Below are 21,643 nucleotides of genomic sequence, written 5' to 3' on the forward strand. Positions count from 1 at the left end.
ATGATTGGCTCTCAAAGGTTTTCTTTGTTGCTTTGATGTAAAAGCAGAGCAGAGGAGAACGGGCGGTGGATGTAAGAGTAGTGGGAGACTGAAGCGATACGAGGGATTCCCCCCGAGATGATAATATTTGCAACGGCGTGGCCTGAACGCAGCGAGGAAAGTCTTGTGATCTGCTGATTTTATTTGCTGAAGCTGTAACATTTTCTCTTGACATCTTATACATGTTCGTCTTTTAATCAGGAAAGACATCATGTGCATTTCACTGTGTAGCTCCCCCTGTAGCTGAGGGACTCCAATGAATAAGAAATGATGATGGTTATATCTGCTACTTGTGACGGATGTCCCTCTGTGTGCATGCTTTGCCGTGTGCAGCTGCCGCTGCGCTTATCCGCTACGCAGCAGACACTCAAGAATATTTAATAGCACCGTACAAATGGGGGCCGCTGAGTGCCAACCGGCCTTGTCGAAACGCATGCTCAGATGCCTTTAAAGCCCATAAAATAAACACAAACAGCACATATGTCTGAGCTGAGACAAGCTTAAACACACCGAGCCAAGAAAAGTATAAAAGAGTCTTGGCCCTTGCTTCCCTCCATTTCCTGATAGCTTGGCTTTCTTGCCAGTCCCAATACCACACAACAGAACAAACAGGCTCTGTTTGTACGAATGTCAAACACAAGCCAAGTGTAGCTCCTTCTCGTCTTGAGCTCAGAGACTGTTGCGTCCCTTTTTCCCGTTCAAAAGATTTCACAATTGAGTTTTCTTTCAGATGGGCAGCATCAGAATCAGGCCAACATTTTAACAGTCTCTTTTTAACTCAAGCATGAAACTCCATATGAATACTCAATAAATTATTGACTTATGTTTGACTCTCTGAGCATCCATTAGAAATGAGGGGAGACTGACACAGAGATGCAAAGAGACTTAACATCTGAGCTGCCAAGTCTTAATGCATTGAAAACAGTAAAGGATTAAACACAGGGGCTGCTGGGATTTACAGTAGGTAGACGGGGAGAAAACATGCACGAGTGGAAGAATTTAGGCTATAATTACGTATGATTTTCAGATGCATTTTCAGTTACGTGCAGTATGATTTTCTGGATTTTAATGCCTTGAATAGAACATGTATCCTCTACATACTGAGGGAGTGAGTGTATCCTCATGTGGGATGCCAGCACCAGTGTCTCAGTTATATTTGGAAACTGGAAAACAAAGCAAGACACAGTAGGAAGGCGCTTTTTTTTTTTTTTTGGTCTGCATATGCAATCCTTATCATTCCTTACAGACTGCATCGTTTGTTTAGAAAGTAAAAATATATGGAAATGTGTTGGATGCAGTCGCCTGACTAAGAAACTGATACTTAAACACTCCCATATTTTGTTCCTTAATATATGTCATATTGACAGCTGGTCATTCACTAGCTGTGCTATGCAGCACCGACCCTCTTATAATGGTAAGATTAGCCCTGAAGCCCTTTAACAATATGAATGTAAACAGCAGTTTTGATCTCCAGTTGCTCAGACATCCATTTACTGAAAGGACACTTTCATCACATAATAGATAAATAAATAATAAGGGCAATAGACGTGATATATTCCAAGTTATTTTAATATTACATGGACTTTTGCTCATATATATATATATACATATACTGCAGCTGAGTGTATGTTTTGATGTAAAAAAGCAGAGTAGTACATTGATTATTAATCTATTTTAAGATTGCATCTGTGAGGGAAGATGTCACAATTTCCAGTAGTAACCGAGTTTCAGCAGTTTCATTTGACAAAAAATAACTTTGCTTTACTAGAGGACTGGAGATGAAACCGATTGATCAACACACAGACCTGCCTCTTATATGGCTGAATGAAAACTATGAAAGTACTAATGTTGACACAAATCTGTTCTTGTGAAAGAAGCCAAATTATTATTAGCATCTCATACCTTTATTAGACTTTTCACCGTGAATTGTCTCTTCATGTTGCGGCAGTAGCAGATGTTAAACTCAGATTTTTGGGGATTTACCTGAGAATGAGATTATGTTGTTAGGTCAGCGGTCATCCAAAGCACTTGACTGTCACATTAGAGACTAGGCTTCACATCCAGAGTCCCACCTGTTGTTAGGTTAGGGAAATATTGTGATTTGCGCGTCAACTTTGAACAACAGAGAACAATGGAAGTCTATTTGACTGCAGACAGCAAAGCTGCTGAGTTGCAACAGCAGAAGACCTATTAGACTTTTTATTTCAGTAACTGTGAACATGAAGCAGAGCTGTCTGACCACTCAACCCTCCTGGATTAGATCTAAAAACAACAGTTTGTCTTGCCACACTATGACATTTTCTCTCCGATTTAGCAGAGGTGCTTAAACGAAGTTGTGTGTTCACTCTTGTGCACAGTCTGGGCTGAGGGTAATTGCTCGATTGATGTCATTAGATCAGTCTGTGTCCCAACATGCCACTGGAATGAGAGGGAAATTAGTGAACTGATACTCAGGACAGTGGTCCATTGTGACGGCGTTGGAGCCGTCTCATTCCTTAGCTCTGATATCAGGTCAGAGAAGATGAGCCATATATTCTTTTCTTACCTATAACATGCGTGACAGTGTTTTCTTTGTTTGATCACATTCCTGTGCTGTTCTGTCGAAAACAAGAGTAAATGTTTTGACAGTCAGTAACTGTCTAAACACACAACTGAATATCTGTAGCTACAACATTAGCCCCATGATAACGCTAGCATTATCATGTAGTATTCTAACATTAAAGTCAGCTCTAAGGAAAAAAAATTATAAAATCTTCATTTTTCTTCTTTAGTATTTATTGAATCAAATGTAATTACAGCGACTAACTAACTATTTAGAAATGCGATAGACACAAACATGGCGAATGACAGTATCCTGATTGGCTATCATTCTGTTTCACATGATAATCCACAGAGTGCATGCTCGGCTCTCCTTATTGAACATCTTTAATATTTATCGGAGTGGTCCCAGTTGTTTTCTGAGCAGATCAGGGAGGGTAAAATCACTCTGAACACACCTCACACCACAGGACAATCTGACAAGATCATCTTCAGAACCATCAGATTATCGGACCTTTGCAGACTTTGATCGGAAGGGAGTGTGTACCCTTATTAACCTTGTCCATCATATGAAAATGCACTTGCCACCATCCAGTATTTGCTAACACAAATCTTAGTCGCCATCGGACTGACAGACCAAACCCACCATCACCATCCATAGAGCTACATCACCAGAGTGGCTAATTAAAATACAATATCCCTTTAGGCATATTGTATATCTTCAGGCAATGCATAGTTAATCCTGCCTTCCTCTCTTTCAGTTGGGTTAGTTTACATCAAGCAGAGACAACCTGTGAACTCTCGGTCCTCTGAAAGTAGGGTGTCAACTTGCCATAAAGCAGCTCAGGAATGCCACAGGCTGCACTAACCCCAGAGTCAGAGAGTCTCATAGCGGCTTTCCTGCCACCACTCACTCACAAACATCATGGCGGGCGCACTTGTTGACTTGACAGCATTTAAAGATCGTGGTTTTACGTTGAACCGCCATCCACCTCAGTCCCGTCTGCACGCGGCCCAACCTAATCTTACACTCGGGTGTTTATGGCCTCCGCACACCGCTGCTGCCCCGCTGATCTTGTTTTGAGTCACTGCGTGTTTGTGGGAGCCCTCGACGGCACAAACTTCCAGCTCTCACTCGCGCTTTTCTGAGAACTTGTTAAACTGCAGCCAGGGAAACAGATTGACCACACATGCGTGATCAGACCCTGGTGATTTGCAGTCAAACAGGGCGGCCTTTGAACATGACACTTTGCAAGAAGCCATGAAAAACAGTTTATTTACTCCACTAGAAACGTTGGCTCACCTGTTGGTGGGTTGGAAAATGCTGCTGTATCGGAGTTCTTTTGTTCGTTAATCACATACAGTGAAGTGGGTGGTTTTCTGATGCGATGATAGGAATCACAAAACAATAAAAAGAGTTGGAGAGCCTCTTTGTTGTTCCACTTTCACACATATTTAGACCCAGTGAGTTTATAGAGCAGTAAAATGAGGCCTGAACCCACGATCAAAACAAACACTTCTCTCTCTTAGAGGTGGCGGCAGGAATGCAGTAAAGCTGACCACTTCCATCTGAGCCACATTTTTATTTTGAAAGCTCATCAAGTTAAACTTATCTATATTTATTTTTCATTTCGTTAGTGGCTGCCTCTGTGTGCCGACAACAGTTGCAACAATAGAGAAGAGTCTTACTCATCATCAGCCCCTGTAATCCCTGGGTTGAAACACCCATAAGCCCAGTTTCATAGGGCCTTGCAAACTCAAATCTTCTAATCCACACACACACGTGTTTATCCAATTATTCAGGCAGGATGAGGACACGAGCCCTTCAGCTGTTAGCTGCTCAGTTGTAGCTTGTGACAGGACACAGGCTACAACAATGAGTGGGGTTTGCATCCCTGCATTGGATGCAGACTCTGCAGTGTCACATTGAACCAAAAACTCCTCCTTCCCTCCCTCCCTCACTTCCTCTCTCCCTCTCTGCCCGAGTGACCTATTTAGCAGCAGCAGCAGTGGGATGGCAGGAGCAATCACAGACAATGTGCTCAGAGGGTGAAGGAGAGGAGGAGGGATCTTGGGTGTAAAACACCTAACTGACGGCTGTGTGTTGTTGCATTAGAGCGGGTGTGTTCGAGTCCGAGTGGCTTTCTTCTTTCATTTATTCCACCAGGCCTTAAGGGCTGATTTGCATCATTTGAATGCATCTCGTTGGGGGGGAAAAGTTGTGTTTTGTCGCCCTCTGTTGGTTAAAAATACATGGAGGTGGTTTGACAGTAGAACAGTTATTTTCCTTCCTAACTGCTGTGAAAAAGGTTGTGCGACATTCTCATTTTTTTCAGTTCAGTACTAAATTAATGTACAATCTTGAGGTACTTTACTTGAGTATTCCATTTTCTGCTAATTTATACTTCTACTCCTGATGTCAGAAAATGGTGAAAAGTGCCCATCACAGTTTATTAAAGCCCAAACTGAGGTCTTGAAAAGCAGCAAATCCTGACTTTTGAGAGGCTGGAAGTAGATAATATTTGGCATTTTGCTTTGAAAAATTCTTTTTCTGTCAACTGACTAATTGTTCCAGCTCTAAATGATTGATATATTGATATATATACACATGCACCAGCAACATATAAAACTTCTGCTCTGGTATACAAAGTTTCAAAACATGATCAAGAAATGCTAATTCCTTCTTTCTGTCTGTTTCAGATCCTGTTTGATCAAGCTCAGAGGTCTGTGAAGCAGCAGTTGCACAACTTTGTGAAAGAGTGAGTAAACCTACAATTCACGATGCTTCAGTCAGGTATTCCCCTGCAGAACTTTATGTGTATGAAAAATTCAGCACAGGTAGAAAAAGGCAAAGTCCACAAATTTTAAAGTGCAGACGTGCCCTTGTTACCCATGAAAACCTTTTTGGTCTTTTGAAATATTGAACAGAGTGCAAACCTTTTGCAGCCAAGATATTTTGTCACAGACATATCATGAACAATCGAGATGAAGTAGGTTTCCTCTAACCTCACTCTGACTTTGTGGCGACTCTTGAATAAATATTGAAACTCTAAAATCCCCAATTTCCTGAACTGAGCGTTTGGCTCGGTGGCTGTATTTAAATTTCACTCGTCTGTGTCTGTCAGGGATGTTCGGAAGTTCAAGGAGACCAAGAAGCACTTTGATAGGGTGCGCGAAGATATGGAAATAGCGCAGGTGAAGAACGCTCAGGCGCCGAGGAACAAGCCTCACGAGGTCGAGGAAGCCACGAGCACGCTCAGCATCACCCGCAAGTGCTTCCGACACCTCGCTCTGGATTACGTACTACAGGTCAGAGAAATGACTCAGACGTGTGAACCAGTGTTTCTCTCTTCTTCCCGTAGTTGTTTGGTTTGCAGTTGGTTTTTATTTTCTGTTTTAAAATTACATTCTTTGTACATACAGCGCTGTTAGGCATTTAGCTGCCCTCAGAATACATATTTTATCCATGTAAACAAATTGATTAAATCCTAAAACCTTGAGGAAAAAGTGAAATTGTAATTTCCTCCTCCTCCTCCAATGCAAGACTGCCTGCGGGAACAAAGAGACTGATTCAGTGCGATCGCTGTGATGGCCATGCCCTCTTTCCATTCTTGACTTTGTCTGCTGGCAGCCATCTCTGACCGCTCTCAGACATCTGACCCTTTTCAGTCTTAATTGAAAGTGTCTCAAGGCGTAAAAGGTCAAAGCTGCGGGGAGATGCGCTATATGTACAAGTGACCTCTTAAACGTAGCACAAAATGTCATTTAGGTTTGCATCAGAATGTACAATGCAAGGGACATATAAAGGAAACAAGTCTGTATTTAATGTTGCATTAACAGCTCAGAGAAAGGTCACCAGTCAGGCTGTGTGCTCAGTTTTTTCCCACTTCTTCCCTGCACAGGGTTAACAGTGTCACACTGAAGGATATTGTCCACTAGAGGGAGTTTTCTCAAAAGTCAGCAGGCTGCAAATATAGTGTGTTGCTGTAGATATCAGTAGATAATCAGTGATCCAGACTATCTAATGCTCACATGTGTTTCCTCCTGCAGATCAACGTTCTACAGGCGAAGAAGAAATTTGAGATCCTAGATGCTGTAAGTCGGCGCAGACACACAAACACCTGCGTCTTTAATAATATATTTTAGAGTCATCTAAGTCGTAAAACTTAATAATGTTTGGAGACTCTCTGCTTCTGTCCCGCCCTCCCAGATGCTGTCATTCATGCACGCCCAGTACTCGCTGTTCCAGCAGGGCTACAACCTGCTGGATGAGATCGACCCGTACATGAAGAAACTGGCTGCTGAGGTGAGCACAGCGTCTTAATCTCCACCCGGCTTGTACTCCACCAGCCGGGATGTGTTTATTTCCCCAACTGGAACTGGTTTGATCTGTATTTGAACTATTGACAAGGGCCAGTTGCATAATTTATCCGCTGAATTTCCGTTTGATGATTGAAACATTTACTTTATTACTTTATTTATTTGCTATTAAAAGCTTCCTCTCTACATGTGCTTCACTTGTGACTCATGAAAAAAGGCTGCATTACAGCTGTTTGGTGCACATGTTATTGTGGGACACCTTGTTTGTCACAGCAGGTTGACTGCTGCAGGAGAACCAAGAATCAATGCTTCATTACTGCATCCATCCACAAACACTGACCTAACGTGTCATTGGAGGCTTAGCCTGTGTTTGCGAGTGGAAAGTGTCACAGTCAGCTACTCTGAGTCACTGTAGCTTGGACATTGCCTTTACTACTGTCACGCTACATGTGTTACAGTTATTTCACTGCTAAATGAAGAGTTTTAATGGATGTACTTTTGGCTGAATGTCTCTGAAGCAACACTGAACCTGTGTGTGTTTTTTTTTTGTGTGAACTGACTTTCAGCTGGATCAGCTGGTGATTGATTCAGCCATGGAGAAGAGGGAAATGGAGCACAAACATGCCACCATTCAGCAGAGGGTGAGGTCACAGTAATTTAATTAATTATATCTTTAGGTATTATAGTTATATTCAGCTGTGAAGGGCTGGAAAATATGAAAAATATGATGTGACATTCTGTGTCACTGAAAAGGTCTTTAAAAGTCTTTTAGCTGGACAACCCTGCAGAAACTCTGATATGGATTCAGTGTTTTCTCTCTCATACAAAAAAAAAATGGCCGCACACTGACCAAAAAAAAGTGCAAGAAGCTCCTGAGATGCAAAAAGAATTTAGTACATGTGCAAAAAGTGGTTCATCGTCAGCAGAATTTCACTTTCCACTGGGATGGGACTGTTTGTCTTGGCTATATTGGTTTCACGCTATTTGAAAGGCCTGAATTCAAGAACCAAACCCTTTCACATTTCTTTGTCTTTGGTATTTCCTTGCAAAAAAAGAATTCATTTTGTTCAGTTGGGATGGGTTGAAATTACACACATGCGATTTGACCCTGAAGAATCTTCCTTTTGTCTGTAATGTTTGGCAGGTTGACACTGAGCTGAGAAGCTAACAGGGTGTGAATGTGTGCACATCACACCTCTGAGATCCAGTCTGCCACTTAGCCCAGTGCGTCTGTTGTGACTGGGGAGGGATTAGACCTGGGCAGCTGGGAAGTGTTTGATTAATCTCCCTAACAAAGTCCAGGCATTGGTTTAAGCATTAAATCAGGTGGAATTAAGTGTTTTTAAGGAGATATTAATCCCACTGTTGTCTGCTGTAGATGGAAACCGTCAGCACATTGACTAGTGTAGGAGCTCACTATGTTCTTAGTCCATTGAAGTGCTGATCTGATGGTTTGTTGAGGATTTTTTAACCATGCACTTGTTAGATCTTCTCCACTAATGGATGAATTGATATTTTGTACAGACAGTCATGTTCCCTGGAGGATTAATCCCTCTGACTTTGATGATGAGCGCCAGTTGGCTAGTTTTTAGCAGCCTTCCTAGCATGTCTGTTTGTACTGTAAAAGGAAAACAAAGAGGAAAATGCTGATAAACCTGCTGCATTTCTTTTAAATCATAATCATGACAGAAACAGACCTCTATCAAGCTAACCTCCCTCGAAATTTAACATTATATCTATTAAAATAAAACATCCAAAGAAGCCAGCGTTAGCATTAGCGGCTGTTTACTTATCAGTCCTGAAGAAACAAGTTCAGCGCAAACTTATTTCTTTACTTGCCAAGAGTTGTCTCAAACAGTAGAGGCCAACAACAACATTTTGTTTCTAAATCTACCACTGTTTTTCTTCTACTGAAATTAGCATGCTAAGCTAGCCCCAGCCTATGTGGCCTGTCTCGTCTCTTTCCGATCAAGACTCACTGTAGCATCCGGTCTGTTTTTCAAAATCTCATTGTTCTGTTGAAACAGAATTTTCCCACAAAGTCTTGAGTTTGAGAAATATCAGATTGTGAAGAGGATGCACCTTAATGCTAATTCAGAGAATGTATCTTCTAGGGACCTTGAATATATCTTGTAAAATTCATGGAAATCTATTGAATAGTTTTCAAGATATTTCGCTCTGAATGACAAATGTCAACCTCTTGGTGGAGCTAGAGGAAAAGTCAGAGGCTCACCAAAGTCTGTATTGTTCATCCCGTAGGGACCATGAATGTGCAAAATATCAGCCGCCATCCATTTAATAGTTGTCAAGATATTTTTGTCCGTAGCAATTTGGCATGCAGTAAGATCGCTAGCAGTCGTACTAGCTTAAAAATCTGCATGTTAATATTGTCACGCCCTCACTACTTTGTCGATCCATCATCGTATTTTACCAGAATTTTGATTCTATTTTTACACATCTTCAAACTGGCTCTGATGTTCCACATAATGGAACCCATAAATGTAGGGGTGCACTCTCTGTCTGGCATCTCCTTCTTCAATAATTCAAAAACCTTTATTTTCAGCGGGCCACTGTCTGGCTCCTCTGTACCCCAGGATCAGTGACCATCTGTCAGACAGCTCCAGTCGACGCTCTTCCTCCAGGGCGCTGCGGTCTGTGCTGTGGATAGAGCCACGGGGAAGGGCTGGGTCACATGTGGGGGCCAGTTATTGATCTGTTTTTGCCAGAGCTGTTAGACATTAAGCTTCATGTGCCATCCATCACCAAGGGACATGTAGTAGTAAATAAAAAACGAGGTCACGAGTTGAAGAAGCCATATTAGCATGAAAATATTGTGGTGTTTTAGTAGGTAGGTGATGAGTTTTTTTGTTGCTGATGTGTGATGGGCAAGTTCGTTACTGGAAGACCTTCTAAAGAGGATAATTAGAGGTGCATTCAACCTTAAAGATTATTGTATTATCCCCATTAAAACCAGTCTGCTTTTGGCGATTCTAACGCTCTCATCTCTTCTCTTCTGTCTGCATGTTCCCGATGTCACCATCTCCTGTCAGACCCTCATGCAGGTGAGTACTCCTCCGTTTGTTTTTCCCCTCTGAATTTTCATTTTTACTTCTTTGGTTCGGTGCACAGGGAAGGGTGCAGCTTAGCCCTAAGTGTTAGTGCAGAACATTAGCAAACCCCTTTGAAGTTTTCCTCAGCTGTAGTCAGACTCCAAAAGCCTTGAGGGCAAGCTGGAGTGCATCCTGAATCATTTATATGGAACAATTAGAAACACTGAACTTAGTTAGAATGACCTGTATAGAAGCTGTCTGTTACATCACCCATCACAAAGCCATAATTGCAGTGTCCTAAAATAGGTAACAGTGTAGTTTTTGCTTTTTCAAGGTGTTTTACTCAACATGCATCATAAGAAGTATTCCTCTCCTTGTTTCCTTTCTTCCTCATCACATTCAGCATGTGCAATAAGCGTTGTGTAAACTAAAACACACGACAAAGGGGGCAGCCCTTATTCGGTACAAGAAAAAAAAAAAACCCGGGGAGCAGAAAGGGAGTTAAAGTGCTCCACCTGTGGACTGTCACTATTGCTGGCTGGGGCACACAGAACAGCGAATGCATCTAAATGCCAGAGCCATTCATTTTTAACCACAGGTTTAATGGAGAAGTCCTGTCAGAGGCATTTGGCTCAGCCTACTATTCTATATTTCTGCATTTACATCACCGGGGCAGAGCTACATGCCGTCGCTGTGCGTCACTGGATTTATTTTTATGACCTGATACCCCAGATACATGTTGTAATGAAATAATGATTGAATATTTTGTTTGAATGTTTGCTTTTTATGAAAGTCAGTAACCCTCTACACCAGGCAACAAACCATGAGATCACAACAACAATGTAAATATCCAGACATATAGAAGGCTCATGCATAAATAAATGCATATACATAATGTAAGCAGGGCTGCAACTGATGATTATTTTCTCACATAAAATATCAATCAATCATCCAAAATTTTCTAGCATTTTTGCCTGAAAGTTATGATTATTAAAATAATTAATGATTCATTTTTGTTTGGCTATAAATCTAATCATTGCAGTTATAAATGAACATATAAAAAAAATCAAAAATATAAAATCCTCTGGCATTTTTCTAATTAATTTAACAATTAATTGATTTGGCAAATTAGAAAAAGTTTATATTTTATATAGAGTAAAATAGAAGAGAAGATAAAAATATGATACAGTAGGATAAACCTGGAGGATTGACAAAGTTTTTTTAGGTTTTTTTTGTTCTCTCTGTTTAAATATTCTCATCCTCCAGGAGACAAAACAGCTATGTAGACAAAAATAGCTCAATTTATTCATTAACACATGACGTATTGAGCCCAGGGCCTTCAGTAGATGAGTTCATTGGATAAAGGCCAAAGACTAAAACGTCACATGCGACCTCAGCATCTCTTTTGTACCAAGCCCGAGCTCAAGAGAGGGGTCAGTGAAGTTACCAAGGATTCAGAGAAAGCTTATTTTTCCAGCTGAACATGAAGAGAGCTTTGTTTTCTCGCTGTCAGGAACTCGATTAGCCACTGACCTGTGTTAACGTTTGCTCCTGAGGACTCTCGTTAAATCTCATTTTTTAATTTAAGCATTAACGTGAGCCTGTCTGATCACCACAGTTTGGGCTCTCTGTGTTGCTGTCCCTTCAATAAATCAGTTACAGAAGTTGTGGGGTATGTGTCGTGGCTGGATAGTTCTAAGAAATGACTTCAGAGTTGTTGTAGCGTTGGGTAACTTTGTAGTGAAGTCGCCCGGGTGTGTTGCAGATTAGTTGAAGATGGCTAAGCAGATGTCAGGCAGGTATGTAAGGCACAAAGCCAGTCTGTAACAGATGAAAGCTTTCAGACTGTAGTAATAATGAGACACAGAAGGATCTTAGAGATAATAAACAAACACAGCAGACTGAGTAATCAGTGCTACCAACTGGGCTCGCCATTTGGCGTTACAGCTCGGCAGCATTGCCCGCAGGCCACGCTTCGAACAGCAGCAGCAGGTGGACGAAGCATCAGAACATTTTGTCTGCATCATCCGGTGTTCCAGTCTGTTTTCTGTTTGTCTGCCTGCTGCTCCACAACCAATTTACTTATTTGCTTCTAACATCTGAAAGTCTCTGTTTCCCCTGCGTTGTTCAATAATTCACAGATGTTCAGTTTCTGTCCATGTGACGTTGAATCATTAAAAATACATGATCTTTGTTGTGGGCTTGAGAGATTGCCATCCAGTGCACATTTTGTTCAGTGCCGCCTCCTGTGTCTGTCATGTGTTAATGATCAAAAAACAAAGGCTTCAGACATCTGAAGGTAAGCTGCATCGACTTGATTTCTTGATCTGAAAGTTGCATTGCAGAGATTTTGGCTGTGAGCAGAGCTGTCACGAGTGTAGACGGTCACTCTGACCTTCAGTAGTATTTGTCTGGCGATCTTGGCTGCCTGCCAGTTAGATTCGCTCTGGGTCAACATGGTGGGACTGAAACTCCCATCTTCCCCAGCGAGGGAGGTGTGTTTAAGGAGTTGTAAAACTGAGGCAGACCCGGACTCTGAAGTGTCAAAGCAGCCTGCTTGTCTTTGGGAGCTACAGTACTGCATGTTGCAGTCCACTATTCTTCCACCCTGGTATGGATACATTGGCAGCTGTATGGTAATTAGTCCTAATCCTGGGGCTCACAGGGTGGCTGGCAGGTGGCTGCAGTGGAGGGCACACATGTCAGTGTTGGAATTACGCACCGTGAGAGCTGCAGCACCTCAGAAAGTGAAGACATGTTTCTACTCTGAGAGATCTGGTTGTTAGGAGCCTTTTATTGCTTTTGTTTTTTTTCTAACTTTTTGCTTTTTTAAATGCTGTTGGAACACACTAAACGTCTGAAAATGAAGATCTTCTGTCGCTGGGACCACAGTTTGGTGGGTTGATTCGCATTATGTTGGCTGTTTGTTGCTGCTGTTACCATAGTTGTCATGTAGATATTCTAATATTGTGATTGTGTATGATATTGTGGTGATATTGTGAATGTGTGGTCATTTTTTTGACTTGACTTTTAGAGGTGTCCAGGTTCGCAAAGCAAGAGTCGTTCTCTCATTTACTCTCTTTATCTCTGGCTCTCTCTTAATCACTGTCACTACTTTTGCTTTGCACAGTCTTGCTAAAATCTGATACAATTTTTAATTACCAGGCTCAGTGACATGTGCAGTGTATGTTTAAATGAAGAAATAAGTGTTATCTAATGCACACTGGTGAATAGATGCCTTGGGAAATGCATTCATGCAGATAATCCTGCACACTTCTGAAAATATACTTGATATTTTGTGTGATATAAGGCTGTTTACTTGATATCCAAGGTTAAGAAGGTATTCCCAGTTTAGTTATAAAGTTTGGACTGGTTCTTGCCTCACCTATGTCCTTTTTGAGCCACTTTTCTTGTTGGTAAATATCACTTATTTTGCATTTACCATCTAAAAGGATTTCTATCTTTTTTTCTCTTTGTTTCTAATATGTATTTTGGTCTCATTTTAAAGGTATTTCTATGGTGGTAGTTTGGTATTTCTTTTTGATTGTATGTTACAACCTGCAGCTTTAGTGGAGCCGATGCGCGACGAAGGTCCGTGACAGAAACATTGTGTCTCTAATAAACTCGGTGCTGTCTGTGTGTGGGAATTCAAAGTTAAAATGGTGATACACGGAGAGCAGAAAGTCATTCTATTATTCAAACATGCAATGAGTAGTTAATGGTGTGCTCAGGGCTGCTGCAAGTACACATACCCTCTTACGAAACAACAGAGAAGTCAGAGAAGGTTGTTTCATATATTCTAGGGCACTTTTTCTTTTCTTTTTTTTCTAACTGATGCATCTCTGCAGTTTAAGCCTGCAGCCTGAATTGACTCTGGTGGGAAGAGGTTCATTTTTTTCTCAGGGATGCATGCATGCAAAGTTAAAATTCAATTCTGGATAAGTTAATGTTCTGTCCCAGCTGCATATTACATTACTTCTAGCATGTCGTGTATTAGTAGTCTGAGGACATCCTGTGTCATATTTCTCTTCATTCACATGAAACATCAAAACGCTGATGTTTAAACGATGATTTATGTCCTTCTGTAACCCTTTAATTTAGGAATGACTCTGCTCTAAGCTTTAAAGTATCTGTGTGCTACTCTCTGTTAGCGTTAGCATTAAAGTGCTAAGTGTCATGCTGTAAGTCACGAAAAGGTTGGAGGCTAATTTCACATGAATCACAGTCTGTTTATGTAATAGTGTGCGTCACACTCACATCTGTTGAGTTATGAAATGCCCCCGTGTGCCACACAGGAAGCTGGCATGCAACTCCACTCAAATACTGTACATACATGGACACACACGTGACCGTTTCTACACGATCGCACGATTTCTGATGATTTGGTTGGTTTGTGGACTGTATGTACAGTACAATGCACATTTGAATGCTACTGGTATTCCAGGAATGGTGCACATGCAACCTCTTCATCACAGAAAAGGGAGAAGTGTTTTGTTTCCTGTTTGGCTGTTAAAAAAGGTTAGAGCAACATCCTGCCAACGTTCAGCTGCTCTGATAACCTTTGCTACAACAGCCCGGGTTAATTTTTGGATCTCTCTCTCTTTCTCCTCTGTCAGGACTTTTCGTATGACGACACTAAGGTGGAGTTCAACGTGGACGCTCCTAATGGTGTGGTGATGGAGGGGTACCTGTTCAAGAGGGCCAGCAATGCCTTCAAGACCTGGAACAGGTAACTAAATGGCAAAAATCTCAATCTACTCTAACATATCACATTTATATACACAGTAAATTGATGGCAGAGTTACAGTAGGAGTTGTATTAACTTATACACAATTGGCAACTGTAAAAAAGGGGGGGTTGTGTCATTTTCACATGATGCATAGTAATTATACTCAGTCAAAAAGTAAGATAAGTCTTTATGATTTCCTGGGTGAATTCACATTACAGCAGCACAGACAAAGAAATTAGAAAAAACTATTTTAGCAAGATAAGATTCAAGAAATTAGAGAGATATTACATTTAAAAAGTTACACTTTACAGTATCTTGAACTATCTCAGTGAATTGTGCAAGTATTTGTGTGAAAGAAAGCCAGTAGTGCAACTACAACAGCCATGATGCCACATGTGATGTACACTGTACATACATTTAAGAATATACGTAAAGGTATCAACTATATCTAACACTTTTTATTTGTTTTATTTTCTTTTTTTGTGTTTCTGTATGTCCAGGTTTATGTTGAATTGATTCTGTGTGTTTTTGTTTGTCTGGTTAGTTATGTGAAGGTTGTTTCATGATGGAATCAAACAAACCAAGCGCAATAAACAGTACATAATTACATTATCTATTTAAGCCTATCTTGTAATATACTGTAGGTTATGTGCAATGTATGTAATGTAGTAAAGAGAGTAAAGGGGATGGGTGTTTGCCAGTGCTTTGGCTGCTGATTTGGTCCATAATTTTATGTAAAAAATGGTAATGGCAAATGGTTTCTCAGAGTCACAGCTCAGTGTGATAACATTTTCTCTACCGTCTATTGCTAAGTGATAGTTGTCTGTACATCTATGACTATACTGCAAACAGGAACTGCTAACTCAGCTAATGCTAATCATTTTAATGATGCCAAAATGTAAACAAATGTAGTTTTAAAAAATGAGGATATTGTGCTGCTGGGAGTAAAACCCATCTCACTCACTTTTACCCATCACTGGTGTCCACAGTGGTTCACCTTTGCACGCTGACCCTTAAGCATCGAAAGGATATCCATCTGAAATATGTTTTATTTATCTCCCGCTCTCTCTAGACGGTGGTTCTCCATACAGAACAGTCAGCTGGTCTATCAGAAGAAGCTCAAGGCAAGTTCACATATTCTCCAGCTATCAGTTTTCCCCCGGGGTGAAGCAGGCTCTAAGAGGTTAAGTGCAACAGTAATGGAGGGGTTGTTGGATGTTTTTAACATTTTTATGATCCTCACTGATCTCTGCTGATATCTGAGCACTCAATCTGAGGCTCGACCGAGAGCAGAAGCCTGTGTGGCTTCAGCTCATTTTCAATTCTCTGCTTGACATCAGTGAGTGTAAATATCTAATGGTGAAGTACTGTGAGGCTTCCAGCTGCCAGGGAAAAATGTCTTATCAGGGAAGAACAGCTGTTTTATATTTGTGTTGTGTTGTGTGATGAGTGAAGAAATGAGACGTCGATTGTGTTTTTGTAGGACTCTCTGACGGTGGTGGTGGAAGACCTCCGGCTGTGCTCTGTCAAACCATGCGAGGACATCGAGCGGAGGTTCTGCTTCGAGGTCGTCTCCCCCTCTAAGTAAGGCACCACTCTCACTGCCATAACAACATCTTTTATGTGCAGTGTCTGTTTGAACGGTCGATCCACCCTGAAATATCTGCACAACTACTGAATGGATTGTCATGAAATTTGGTGCGGACATTCATGTTCCCCAGAGGATAAATCCTAATGACTCAAGTGTCTCCCTGACTTCTCATCTAGCTCCACCAGCATGTCAGAATTTCATGGTTTTGAGTGAAAATATCTCAACTTAAATATTGAATGAATTGCCATGAAATTTGGTTCACATACACATTCGTGTTCCCCCTCAGGATAAATTGTAATAACTTTGTGGATGCATTAAATTTTCTTCTTACTCCATCATCAAGTTAAAATCTTAACTCGTCTTATGCCCAAATACCTGCAAAACTAATGACAGTCCCGTCAGCCTCAGCTGAACTTTCTGCTTAGTGCTAATTAGCAAATTTAAGCAAGATACTATGGATCCTTGTAAGATTTAAAAAACGGAGCAAAACTGATTTTATCGTCATGTTGTACATATAAATCATTTAACACAGTGCGTTTTCTGATCACATTAACTATTGCAAACACATCAAACCAGTGATGTTTGATTAGCATGTTGCACTTTATTACTGTATGTGCGTCTGTCAGGAAGTACATTATGATTTTTTAAATACTATGATTGTTTATTTTGCAGGAGCTGCATGCTTCAGGCTGAATCTGAGAAGCTGAGGCAAGCGTGGATTCAGGCAGTTCAGGCGAGCATCGCCTCAGCCTACAGAGAGAGCCCAGATACCTACTACATAGAGGTAGGTCACAATAATTGGTTGTAAATACAAACATGTTTTATACCTTGTTTATGATGTTTTATTATGTTGTTGCACAGGTTAGAAAGTAACTAAGTATGTTTACTATCCATACCCTAACATGATTATCCCAGCTAATCTGCCACAACAGACAAAGGGAGTCCATTTGCCAAACATATTATTCTAGTATTTCACAGTCTAATCTGTTTCTATTTAGCATCTGGATAGAACTGCTTCCCCGTCCACCAGCAGCATCGATTCAGCCAGCGAGCCACGGGACCGCAGCGCCCGGGGGGAGACCATCCTGCAGCGGATCCAGTGTCTGCCGGGGAACGAGCAGTGCTGTGACTGCGGCCAGGCCGACCCTCGCTGGGCCTCCATCAACCTGGGCATCCTGCTGTGTATCGAATGCTCCGGCATCCACAGGTAGAGTCCAGGAAAAACATCTGCATCTCACAGATTAATCTAAAAACAATCCAAAAGAAATCACCGCCTTTCTGATTATTTACTCAAGTGCTCTTCCTTACTACTTTATACTTCTACACCACCACATTTATGTGATTGTTGGAGTTACTTTGTGAAATCTTCATCTTACCAAGTAAGAAGTGAATCCTAAAAGTCTCATCTTCTTAAAAGAGGTGAAAAGTCGTACTTCATTTTGTTCTGATAGAGCTCAATCGGCTTTATGAATTTTCTACAATAGGGTGACATATAGAAATACTGGGCTTTCTCCTTGTCCCTCATTAAAGAAATCCATCACACACAAGCTGCAGCATCTTACAGATTACAGTCGATAGGGATACTCTTTATTTCTACTCTTTACTCTTCAAACAAACAAGAAGAAATCTGAAGCAAGACTGAAGCAATAGTCTCGACCAACACAAACATGTATTATGCGATTTTATGTGGCTTTTTTAGGTTATAAATTCATCTTAATGTTGCTTTTGCGCGTTTAAAGTTCCCCTTCTTCTACTTTATAACAGTTTTTGATGTGTTGTTGATATTTTGATGTACTGCCTTTGTACTTTTATTCTTTGAGATTATTATTATTAATGGATTTGAGGTGTAATCAACCTGAGTTCAAGTGAAATAACAATTAGAAAAACACATTTCTCAGTGGTTGAGTAAAGGATCTGAATACTTCTTCCACCTCTGCCATGTGCAGTGTGGTCACTGGACTCTGAATACAGGGAGTGGTGCCAGCTATCCGTGCTTTACCTTACGCCACTAAAGGCGGCGAGCACGTTCGAGCGCACACACACACCGCCGCGGGGATTAAAGTGCAGTACGCTGCTTATTGGATCAGTCTGGCTTTGATTAAGAGTTTTCATTGAGGGAGGGAAGTGAGAAGATGAAGGCGGCTGCAGAGCTGACACACACACAAAGTAAAGAGTTGGTTGAATAGTTTAATTCACCGTCAGATCCTGGTGAATATGATGTAATGCTGTTGAATGCGGGTGTCCTGCTGCAGATAAACACATCCTCTCATCGTCCAAATCAGTGCACCGTGCTCATGTTGGGTTACATCACACTGTTGCGTCACTGAGGTTAGTTAGTTTTCAAGCTCCCGGGTGGGAAAAATTCCCCTCAGGGGCTGTGTGTGTTATTTTTAAATTGCAATTATCACTGCTTACGTAATCACAAACACCATCCCCCTGTGTGTGTGTGTGTGAGCTCCCACCTGTTGAATATTCATGCTCCCTCTCTGGCCTCTTGTTACAATGCAGGGCAAATGAAGGGAAAAGAAACACTGTCATTTTTTTTTTCTACTGTGCCATTGTTGCCAGGATACCAGACAGCATTATCCGTGGAACTTAGCGATTTGCATGACAGTAGGAGCGGCATCTCTCATTTCCCTCCCCGAATAACACTCTTGTGATTTTAGTTTCTCACAGCTATTCAAACCAGGTCACTGAACGACACCACAGTCTTGCACAGATTATGAGAAAATGGGCCTCTGGCTACAGACAAGAAAAAGACCCCACCCCTCCTATATAGAAGCAACACACCCAGACTGAAAGTGACACAAAACAACGACAAATAATGTGCCATATTGTCTCTTTGTAGACGTTTGCATTTCTGTTGTCATTTTTATCTCTATGAGGTGGTTGTTCTGCATCTCTTTTTGGTCATTTTGTGTCTCTTTAGAGTTTTTTTTCTTGTTTCTGTGCGGTCATTTTGCATCTCTGTGGTTGTTTTACATGTCTTTGTAGCTGTTTTGTGCCTTTAGTTGTTTTATGTTTAATTCTGGTTCTTTTGCCTCTCTTTATTGTAGTTTTGCATCTGTTTGTAGCTGTTTTGTGTATCTTTGTGGTCATTTTGCCTGTCTATAGAGTCATTTTGCATCTCTGTGGTTATTTTGTGGCTCTTTTTGGAAGTTTTTTGTCTCTTTTTTATCTTTCTTTGTTATCACTTTGCATGTCTTTCTGGTTGTACTGTCTTTTAACTGAGCTCTGTGGCTTTCAAACAAAAATATTGACACTTCATACTGAAGCACAGGCCCAGAGGCCGCCTGACCTCTCAGACCCAGTAGGCCCGTTCAGTGATCCATCCACAGCCATGGTGTATGATTCATTTGTAAAATTTCTTCTTTTCTTATTAGAGAAATATAAACTACTTTTGTTTTCTTGCACTGGCCGCCATCTGATGCCTTGTAGTCATAACAAAGTCAAGTTCTTCCATTTTACCTTCAAACTGTTTGACCACAGAACATAAACAGCATATTTTTTAACCTGAAATATGTTTTTGTTGCAGGAGTCTCGGGGTTCATTGTTCAAAGGTTCGCTCACTCACACTGGACTCATGGGAACCAGAATTATTAAAGGTACAGAGAGGAATAGTTTGATGTTTTGAGAAATACTCAAACTGCTCCTTTTAAAGAAAACGTCAGCCATCGTGACGCCATTAATGTCCCGTCTCTTGTCTTTCCTTGTAGTTGATGTGTGAGCTTGGAAACAGTGTCATCAACCACATCTATGAAGGCTCATACCAAGAACAAGGTCTGAAGAAACCATTACCCTCCAGCTCAAGGTAGGAATTCATAAAATACAGCTAAACTGCATGCATTATTCAAGTCTGTTCCTTTTGAACTCTAAAATCTGTCATATGTGGTGTGGTCTCTCACAGGCAGGAGAAAGAAGCGTGGATTAAGGCAAAGTATGTAGAGAAGAAGTTCCTGAAGAAGCTGGGCTCCACAGAGATACTCATCAACGGAGAGAGGAAGCCAGAGCGGCGGTGGAGTGTGAAGAAGTGTCGGAGACACAACAGTGCCACCACAGTACCCAAAACACGGCGAAGATACCGGCAAGAGCCCGGCAGCACCTCCCCGTCTACCCTCTCCTCAGGTACTTTGACTGATCTCTGTCTGTTTGGATCTACTCAGAATAGAGCTTTCTACTGATGGGGATCGTTTGTTTTTGTGTTAGCGCCACATTGCTGCAGTTTGCGTCAATGATTGTACTCTTTGTCTGAGACCACACAGACATGATATTTTTAGATCCAGTGTGACGTAAACTTTCAGAGGATGTCATTATCTCTGATGTCCTGATATAAACTGATGTTACTTTCCAATAATTCAGCTTGAGAATATTTATTTTTAATTACGTTTACATTTACCCATTTGGCAGATGCTTTTACCCAAAGCTACTTACGAGTGAGGAACAACACTAAAGCTTTAGTACAGTAGGAGACCTTGAAGTAAGCACTAAGTACTAAATCTCTTCCCTAAGACAAAGTGCAAGGAGATCAGGTAAAGAAGTGCACTGAAACTGTGTGCTAGTTCGGCATGTTAGGGTGTTAGAAGAGGAGGAAGAGATGAGTCTTAAAGAGATATTTGAAGATAGAGAGGGACGCTCCTGCTCTGATAGTATCTGGAGCTTGTTCCACACCTGGAGAACCACAAACGTGAACCTGTTATGTATTTTTAGGAAAGTTGGATGACTTGAACATGCTGTTAATACATAAGAGGCCCAAACTGGGGCTAAGCCAGTACAATGGTTCAACAAATGTATTGTATTTTAATGCTTTTTCCTGGTGTTCTCACTTGTCACTTTCACTTATGTTTGTCTCACAGCCGCTGCCAAGTTCAGACGAGACTCCCTGTTTTGTCCTGACGAGCTGGACTCTCTCTTCTCTTACTTTGACACAGGATCTGGGCCTCGAAGTAAGCGACTCACAATTTAGTCTGGAAATGTATTCACCCATTCACAGGCTGCTGCATGACACTCACACCTTAAGCAGCCTTATAAGCCAGATTAAAGCCAGACAGCATGTGGATAAAGATGCTTGAATCTTGTGTAGAAGACTCTGTGTGTGTGTGGCTTTAAATAATATCGATCAACCTGAAAGAGACGGCTGTAACTAACGTGTCCATGCTCTGGCGTCTCCTGGTCCGGCAGGCCTGAGCAGTGACAGCGGGTTGGGAGGCAGCACAGATGGCAGCACAGACATCCTGGTGTTTGGCTCAGTGGTGGACAGCGTCACAGAGGAGGGTGAGTCCAGTACAGGAATGTTTAACAGATGGTCCTGTGGTATTACGGGTTCACTGTGGGCATAACATGTGATGTAGGGAAATTAATTTCATACATGGCCTATGT

General features: G+C 41.3%; 1 protein-coding gene across 3 annotated transcripts in view; it reads left to right on the forward strand.

Moving 5' to 3' along the window:
• LOC108890208 (arf-GAP with coiled-coil, ANK repeat and PH domain-containing protein 3) overlaps positions 1-21,643 on the forward strand; it is a 66,990-nt gene that overhangs the window by 36,691 nt on the left and 8,656 nt on the right. The window contains exons 5-20 of one of the 3 annotated variants that reach the window (XM_018687076.2): positions 5,278-5,336; positions 5,703-5,886; positions 6,628-6,672; positions 6,788-6,883; positions 7,464-7,538; positions 9,948-9,959; positions 14,564-14,676; positions 15,749-15,800; positions 16,160-16,260; positions 16,940-17,051; positions 17,266-17,474; positions 19,803-19,872; positions 19,984-20,078; positions 20,175-20,392; positions 21,121-21,210; positions 21,437-21,538. In XM_018687076.2, coding sequence (XP_018542592.1) covers positions 5,278-5,336; positions 5,703-5,886; positions 6,628-6,672; positions 6,788-6,883; positions 7,464-7,538; positions 9,948-9,959; positions 14,564-14,676; positions 15,749-15,800; positions 16,160-16,260; positions 16,940-17,051; positions 17,266-17,474; positions 19,803-19,872; positions 19,984-20,078; positions 20,175-20,392; positions 21,121-21,210; positions 21,437-21,538 — 1,633 coding nt within the window. Of the gene's footprint in view, positions 1-5,277; positions 5,337-5,702; positions 5,887-6,627; positions 6,673-6,787; positions 6,884-7,463; positions 7,539-9,947; positions 9,960-14,134; positions 14,466-14,563; positions 14,677-15,748; positions 15,801-16,159; positions 16,261-16,939; positions 17,052-17,265; positions 17,475-19,802; positions 19,873-19,983; positions 20,079-20,174; positions 20,393-21,120; positions 21,211-21,436; positions 21,539-21,643 lie in introns of those variants that run through there. The other 2 variants (XM_018687146.2, XM_051071391.1) reach the window with 2 other exon arrangements.

Source organism: Lates calcarifer, linkage group LG6 (genome assembly GCF_001640805.2).
Source record: "Lates calcarifer isolate ASB-BC8 linkage group LG6, TLL_Latcal_v3, whole genome shotgun sequence".
Taxonomy (NCBI): domain Eukaryota; kingdom Metazoa; phylum Chordata; class Actinopteri; family Centropomidae; genus Lates; species Lates calcarifer.